This window comes from Bactrocera latifrons, unplaced genomic scaffold (assembly GCF_001853355.1).
Source record: "Bactrocera latifrons isolate USDA-ARS-PBARC rearing strain unplaced genomic scaffold, ASM185335v1 scaffold_4, whole genome shotgun sequence".
Lineage (NCBI taxonomy): Eukaryota > Metazoa > Arthropoda > Insecta > Diptera > Tephritidae > Bactrocera > Bactrocera latifrons.
Window position 1 is genome coordinate 700,996 of NW_017537045.1, and position 8,181 is coordinate 709,176.

General features: G+C 36.7%; 1 protein-coding gene across 1 annotated transcript in view; it reads left to right on the forward strand.

The window, feature by feature from the left end:
- The window catches only part of LOC108972354, a 114,584-nt gene that overhangs the window by 71,276 nt on the left and 35,127 nt on the right, over window positions 1-8,181 (forward strand). The window contains exons 2-4 of the mRNA XM_018938907.1: window positions 967-1,164; window positions 2,519-2,639; window positions 4,678-4,825. Coding sequence (XP_018794452.1) covers window positions 967-1,164; window positions 2,519-2,639; window positions 4,678-4,825 — 467 coding nt within the window. The remainder of the gene's footprint in view (window positions 1-966; window positions 1,165-2,518; window positions 2,640-4,677; window positions 4,826-8,181) is intronic.

Below are 8,181 nucleotides of genomic sequence, written 5' to 3' on the forward strand. Positions count from 1 at the left end.
TTCTTTAGTTTCGTAGAACTGTCAGTTTTGAAATGTACCACAATTTCCAATTGGAATTAAATTTCTGAATAAATTATCATGACTCACGCTTAAAACTTGCTAAATTTTAAAAATCTTAAAAATTAATCAAAAAATCCATTTTTTTTTCTTTAGTTTCGTAGAACTGTCAGTTTTGAAATGTACCACAATTTCCAATTGGAATTAAWTTTCTGAATAAATTATCATGACTCACGCTTAAAAGTTGCTTCGCACGTGCAATAAACGATGCACTTTTACTAAAGACAGCACAATGAGAAATGCAAAAATTAATTCTTTGATTACTGCTACATTTAAAATTTCATTAATAACATAAAACCACACAATCGCACTGATATACACATCTACAAATACGTATACAAAATATGCAAATCAACTCACACACACCTACATATTAAATATATATAAACGGCAGCAATTGCAGCCATTCAAATTAAATATTTATGAATGAATTACTATTTGTATGAACGTGTGCATATAGTATAAAAGATTGTGTATAAATGTGTGCGTGATATAAAAAATGAAATGGCAAATGGGCAGCGTTGAGTAAATAATTAAGTGATTAATGAGCGACATGAGCTGAACTTCCAAGCAATGTATAAAGGAGTAAGCTGGTGGCTTGAAGGGACATCTTTCGTCTCTGGCTGTCAAATTGCGGAAATGCAGAGTACAGCGCAGCCACACAGCCACTACACTCGTTTTCACCGCTCCAGCGGCAACGGCTTTATAATAAGCGTGTTAAGCTTGCTGCTGGATGACAATTACTTTTTGTGCTCACTATGAAAAGCTCAGAACTTGCTTGTCTACAGACTCTTTAGTGAATAATATTTCATTATTAAATTTTCTGCCTTCAACTCTTGTTCGGTTATTTTTATTATTGTTTAAAATATTATACACTAAATTAAATTATTTGTCTTCTCTTCCCACCAGATGCGCTCACAAGGATGAATTTGGCACGCAACGTGTCTACAAGAAGACTTCACCAAATTGTGTGCTCACACTCTATTTACCCTCGCGAGAGATCACACTTTCCGGCAATAATCCAGCTATATTGCGTGGCATTATTTATGTAGATCCCAAGGCGATACAAGGTTACAGAGTTTATGCACAATTGACGTTGACTTTCCGGTGAGTATTGCACGGTTATAAAGAATTCTATATATACGTATCAAATATATACTTCTCAAAGAGCACTAATAGAAATATAGTAAATATCTTGGTAAAAGTTAGATTCGCATGCCGATATTTTACTAAATCTTAGGGAATTCATATGAAATTGTTAGGTGACAAGCCGAAAGGCAGCAACAGATCCTTCCACGATAATATTTTGCCTCATCCAAAGCCAGCTCTTTCTAGCCAGGCAAACTTCCTTATTTTACTGAAAGCTTAAGTGCTTATGCTCTTCGATGAAATGCGAGCTTGGGGGTCTTCCGACGACCTACATATATGCACCAATATGGATGTACTGAAACGCAGACGAGGACGATACAAACATGTCAGACGACCGCACTCCGGACTACGACAGGATGTCCGTTTCCTAGGAACATCAAAAGGTCCTTCTTTAGCTATGTCGACGGCATAAAGCAATACGCCGACCAGACTTCGGACGCAACAAGCGTCAGGCATGCACTTAACATCTTTCACAACTTCGTTCTGGATACTGTAGCAAACTGCTACTTTTCCAGAATGCTGGCATACCAAACATATGTCCAGCGTATAGTGAGTCCCCGCATGACACTAACCACCTCCTTTCGTGCCTTCCTAAGCCTACACATCTGACACCCTTTTCCGTACATTCTGAACCCGTCGGAACAACACGTTTACTGGGAATACCATTGGATGACCTCGAGGATAACTCTTCTAATCCTTAGCATCCTAACGGAGATTACGTAACAACAACAGCAACCCATAAAAAAGTGATATTACAGTACCTCCAGAGCCAAGCCAAAGTGTGCAAGACTTTGATTACACTTTTCAAGATCGTCCGTGCATTAAAATGTACTTTAATTGCTTTGAAATTTTTCTAAGCTTCCAAATGCCCAGTTTGCAAACAACAATACGATATTTTAGAAAGAGATCGTTTGTAATTTCCTAAGAAAATATAAGTTTCATTTTAGTTTCAGATTGTAGAATTTCATCACGTCATTTTTAGACTCCTTCGCTGAGGACTTGGAGCTGCTTTTAGATAATTGAAGATTTTCGCAAAATTTTCTGTTCTTTATTTTCTTACTATCCCAAGGCGTTGGCTATACAGATGTTACCTCCGATTTTCTTTCCTCTTCCAATCATCTCCGTTTGTTTGAATCTTATACTTTCTACAGTCGCCTCAAACTGTGACGTCACTTTAACACTCTTACTTATAAACAAGCAAGTATCTCTTTTCGATCACGTAGTCCAAGTGTTAGCTAGTGATAGTAGCTCCACATTTGCAAGTGAAATCACAATTTATTTATTTCCATTTCATTTTTTCTACATTTTACAGTTATGGCCGCGAGGATGAGGAGGTGATGGGTTTGCGTTTCTGTAATGAGGCTATTATGTCGCTACATCAGGTCTGGCCAAGAAATGAGGAGCCGGCGCGTGAGTCACTCAGTCCACTGCAGGTAAGTCCAAGACACAGACAAATAGGTTTACAGTTTATATTTCTCTTTCTCAAGTGAATATTTTACGTCAATAAAATTGTTTATTTCAATTATTCTTAGCTTTCACATTCAGTAAACAAAGTAATTTGAATTTAATTTGCGGTGCAATTTGCGTTCGAATAAACGAAAGATTTGTTTTTGCCTTCACATATTGCGGTGAATGTATTTAAATGGTTGGTTATTTAGTTTAATTACTCAAATGATGTTTCAGCCTGACTCTTCTACTCCATTTTTTCCTTCAACCTGCAAAGTTTCAATATCATTTTTGTAATACTATTTCCCCTTTGCTTCAAAAGAGGCTACAGTTTGGTCAATTGCCTCTTCATTTGACGAAAACTTCTTCATAGCGAGCGCATTATTTTGAGATTTGAGGACTGGGTGGATGCGGCAGCGTAAGATTTCTATTTCAAATTTTCCAACGAATTTCAGCAGTTTGTAGGTAGGAATGTTTTTGCATGTATATGTGCGCATTTACACCACTAAGTTGTTAACTTGCAAAATTTAAATTGCAATTTTGTTTACTGGCTGCAAGACAGCACACAAAAGACTTTTCGGACCCAATAAGGTTTAGCGCTAAAGACACAAGTAGCTAGTGAAATCCCAGAAGACATTAAAATATCCTTATTCTTCTTTATTGGCGCAAACACCGCTTATTCGGTTACAGCCGAGTTCAAAACAGCACCAGCCGTTTCTTCTTTTCGCTGTTTGACACAAATTGGAGACTAAAAATCTAGACAGGACCTTCTTTACCTGGTCTCTCCAATGGAGTGTACTGCGTTAGATACTATCGGAGCTGGTTTCTATTTATTCGAGCGACATGACTCGTCGAAGTATGTTAATGTCATTGCCGAATATCAGCACTAATGTGCCGTGGTCGGTCAATCGACTTCAGTACTCGACAATGCGCAAAGGGTCATAAATATTCCACAGAATCTTTCTCTGGAAAACTCGTAACGCCGATTCAACAACTGTCAATCGTCCATACCGCCGCCCATATAGCAGGACGGGTGAGTATCTTGTAGAGTTTGGTCTTTATTCGAGAGAGTACTTAACTTCTCTAGTGCCTACTCAGTAGCGCCTGTTGGCAAGATTTATTTTGCGTTGGATTTCGCAGCTAATGTTGTTGTTGGTGTTTATGCTAGTTCCAAGATAGACAAAATAATCTACGACTTCGAAGTTATGACTACCAACAGTGACGAGGACTGGAGTTATTTCGTCATGTCCACGTTCAGTACCACACACATTTGCTTCGCTTCTTAATCCAACCTGTGGAAAGCAGAACAAACGACGCGGTTGTAGTGTGTGTCGGTCTTATTCTAACGGGTCTTCTCCAGGTTAGGACGCATGGTCAAAATCTGATCGATATTAGATTTTCCAGGTCTAAAGCCATACTAGTTAGCGCAGATTGTGAGTACAATTGCGCGGAGCACACTTTAATTCCAATCATCGGGCATGCTTTCATCTAATCATATTCTATAATGAAGCTCTTCTTGGACAGCGATGATGTCAGCCTTTATTTATACGAGGAATTCAACCAGTTGGGCAGCGGTACCTTCCCCATTAAGGGACCGGACATTCCATGTGCATGCACTCAATTCATAGTCCTTATTTCGTTGGCCATAGTCATAATCAAAAGCGGGGTCTCTCATCCGAGGATGTCGATTAGTTTTCAGCCCCCATTGAAATGCATGGCAGGTCCCAAACCTATCGCAAATCCAGGAATGGTTCGCCTTCTCACTTTAGCTCGCCTTCAAATGGAGTTTTTTGGCTAACCAGAGGATACTTGGTCTAATACCGGAAGTCGTGAGCTGTTTGAGACATATGTAAAATAATAGTTTCTGGTCACTCCCAAATGAATGGCAATCAGAGCACTTTCCTCAATTGCATGAACTTCTACACATGACTCCATTCTTCAACTTTGCTTATTAATTTCATACTTAGGCTTTTAAGTTTTACCTTTAAGAAAATAATACAATTTTTCGGTCTTTTTGCATTCCAGGAAGCCTTAGTGAAGCGGCTTGGCGATGGTGCACACCCATTCACACTCACCCTAACCCCACAGGCGCCGCCAAGTGTGCAATTAGTGCCGGCAAAACGTTACTATGGCGCACCGATCGGCACCAGCTATGATGTGCGCTGCTTTATAGGTGAGTGCAAATAATGAAAACAAATATTAATTAAAAGAATGGAGTAGTAAATTAAAAATGAAATGGAGTAAATGTGTGGAAAGCAGAGAGCGTAAGCGTAATTAGAAGCTTTAAAAAAAGTATTATAAGCGCTGATAAATAAAAATGGACAGAAAAAATACTTAGGTAATTACTAAAGGCTATTAGCAACACGAAGAAAATGATGAGAATACATTTGCTACGATAAAAGCATATAATAAAGAGGAAATTATGGTAAAAATGTTGGAAGTGCCATCACTTATGTCCAAGTCGCGTATATCCTATTGCCAATGCGCTAATCATATTAAATAGCCGCGCAACACTAAGTGAATCAAAGGCTTGCAACATTATGTGGCACGTTGCATGAGCAATAGAAATTTTAAATTAAAAAGCGCGCTCTTTGCCGCAAGCAAACACATAGGCATTGTGACAACGCGAAGGCCACCAATATTCAATTTCTTACACACACACATACACATGCATACTTTTCAAATACACATGCATATTTGCACATAATTTTTATATTAGTTCCTCATTGACGCAATTTTATTAAGCCGGAAATTGAATATCCTGTGCGCCGGTATCGCATCACGGTACATCAAGGCGAGCCAAGTTATTGGCGCCACCGCAAACACATATGCGCCTAGGTGTATGCAGCATGTACGCGTCTGAAGGAAATCCGTTTAGTTGCACCGCTAACAAACGCACACATGCACAAACGTTTTCTCATCTACAACACTTATGCATATGTCTGTGTCTGCTCATGCGTGCGGTGTGAGGTGTGACATTTGCGTCAGCACTGACATTCCGCTGTCAACAATATAATAGAATTTGCTCACAACATCGCTATGTGTTGTTTTTATTGTTGCATGTGTTAGCAAGGAATGCAAGTTAACTCGCTTGTGAGCAACACTTTTAAGTGCAGCACTTGATTGCTTTTTCGCACTAGTGTTGCCATTTGCATATAAAATGCTTTTAGTTAACATAATAATTTGACGACTAAGCCGATTAATGTAAATTTTAGTTGCAAAAGCAATTAGATGTGTGGAAAAGCAATTATCTAGACAGCAAATATGTCTTACCGGATTAAATCTTAACGGGACCATCATTTTAAATGATTCATATTGGTGTGACAACTGACAAGTGACAGGCCAAAAAACATAATGTTTTCAATTTTAAATGATAATTGCTGTTATTGAACTATTTTAAAGCTGATTTCGAGTGTACGACAGTAAATACAGCATTTGACACATGACAACTGACAACTGACCGCCTTCATAATTTACCATTTTTAATAAAACTAGAATTTTATTATAGTACTGTATGACTTTCTAGCGGCGTTTTGGCATTTTGCACCAAATTAAAAATTTGGCTCTTGACAACTGACAAATGACAAACTCAAAAGCTTTTTTGAAGAAGATTACCATTGTTGAAGTACTTTTAAACAAGCTGGGAATTCTCCCCGTAACAGCTGACAAGTAACAATCCAAAAAACTTCATTTCTTGACTTTCTGTGTTTAAACCATTTTGCAGCTGATTTTAAGTAAATAATAGTAAATATGGCATTTGCCGTATGACAGCTGACAACTGATAGTCCAGAAGCTTCTTACTTTAACTTTTTAAATAATATTACTATTGCTAAACCAATTTTACAACTGCTTTTGCCTTCTAAAGCAAATTTAGAAGTTGACATGCGACAGCTGACTAATGACAGACCAAAATACTTAATTTTTTTAATTTATAAATTATTATTATCAGAGCCATTTTTTCAGCTGTACTTTAACAGTAAGTTTTGATCATATTTCTGGATTTTAAAGTAAATTCATAAATTGACACTTGACAGCTGATAGTTGATAGTTGACAGTCACAAAACTTTCATAATTTAGTATTTTTTTTTTTTTAATAATATTAGTAGACTTCTCAACTCCTTTTTGGTTTGTTTAAGGAAACTTAGAATTTGACACTTGACAGCTGACAGCCTGTCTCTTATACACATCTAGATGTGTATAAGAGACAGGCTGATAGTTGATAGTTGACAGTCACAAAACTTTCATAATTTAGTATTTTTTTTTTTTTAATAATATTAGTAGACTTCTCAACTCCTTTTTGGTTTGTTTAAGGAAACTTAGAATTTGACACTTGACAGCTGACAGCTGACAACTACCAAATTATTTTTTTGGATTTACAAATAGACAATAATAATTTATTATTTTTACAACTCTTTTGAGTAAATACAACATTTGTTATATGGCAGCTTACAAAGGACTACTATAAAAATTGAATTCTTCAGAATTAAAATTCTATAGCTACAATAACTTGATCACAGCTGAAGAAAACCGAATATACGGACCCCAGTACATATGGTTCAGTGTTTGCCGAAAATTTCAGTCAACGTGTGAGATATATACCATAATTAAAATTTGGAGAGAACTCTTTCCTGATAATAGTAACTATGTGTCCACTCCACTTAGCCACCATACATAAACTTAATGTAAAGGTTTTCGAACTTCCGGGTGACTTTATATCGCATATATCGGCCAAATATGAATTAGCTTTATGAAATAGAGAATTCGTATTTTTCTTATAACGGTAAATATTTGTGCTTACAATGAATAAATTCGGGTGAAAACTCGTCTTAGACCATATAACCAAGAAGTTTTGTGCTTGAAAGTATTTCCCCGGCAAGTTGCAAGTCCCTGATATATGCGGTTATACCCGCATACTTGTTAAAGATTTCACTAGGTTAACACAATGCGCATCGAGCTCGACTTGAGCAAAAGAGCGGTTTGTAGAAGATATTTGTAAGCATTAAAAGAACTAAGACACGATCTTTCCACATCTTTCTACGTACTTTTCGACATTGATAGTATTGCCGTAATCAAATATGCTTTAACTAAAACATTTACTATAAGAAATCTCATTGTAATTTCATAGATTCGATGCCAGTAAAGAAGAAAAAGAAGATCATTGAGCTATTGTTACTTGTTTTGAAATATTTTTTTAACATTATTCTTTAGTGTCGTTCTGAAATCTGTTTTACCTTGTACACCAACGGCTCTAGTCTCTATTTGAAACCTTTCATGCTTTATTCCATCAAATGTGTAGAGTTGGAGGTCATAGTGATCATATTTTTTCAATTTTTACGAATAAAAACTCCCCTCTCTATCTTGCACCCTATAAATTGAATTCTTACTGAACTCAAAAAGGCAACTTTTGTTTTTGAAAAAGAGAGTTCTGTGCAAACTAGAACTTAAATCGCTTCAGGGTGCGTAATTTCCCTCACTGGGCAGTGCAATCGCTTCAAAAATTGTGATTTGAAATGAATAAAAAAAATTAAA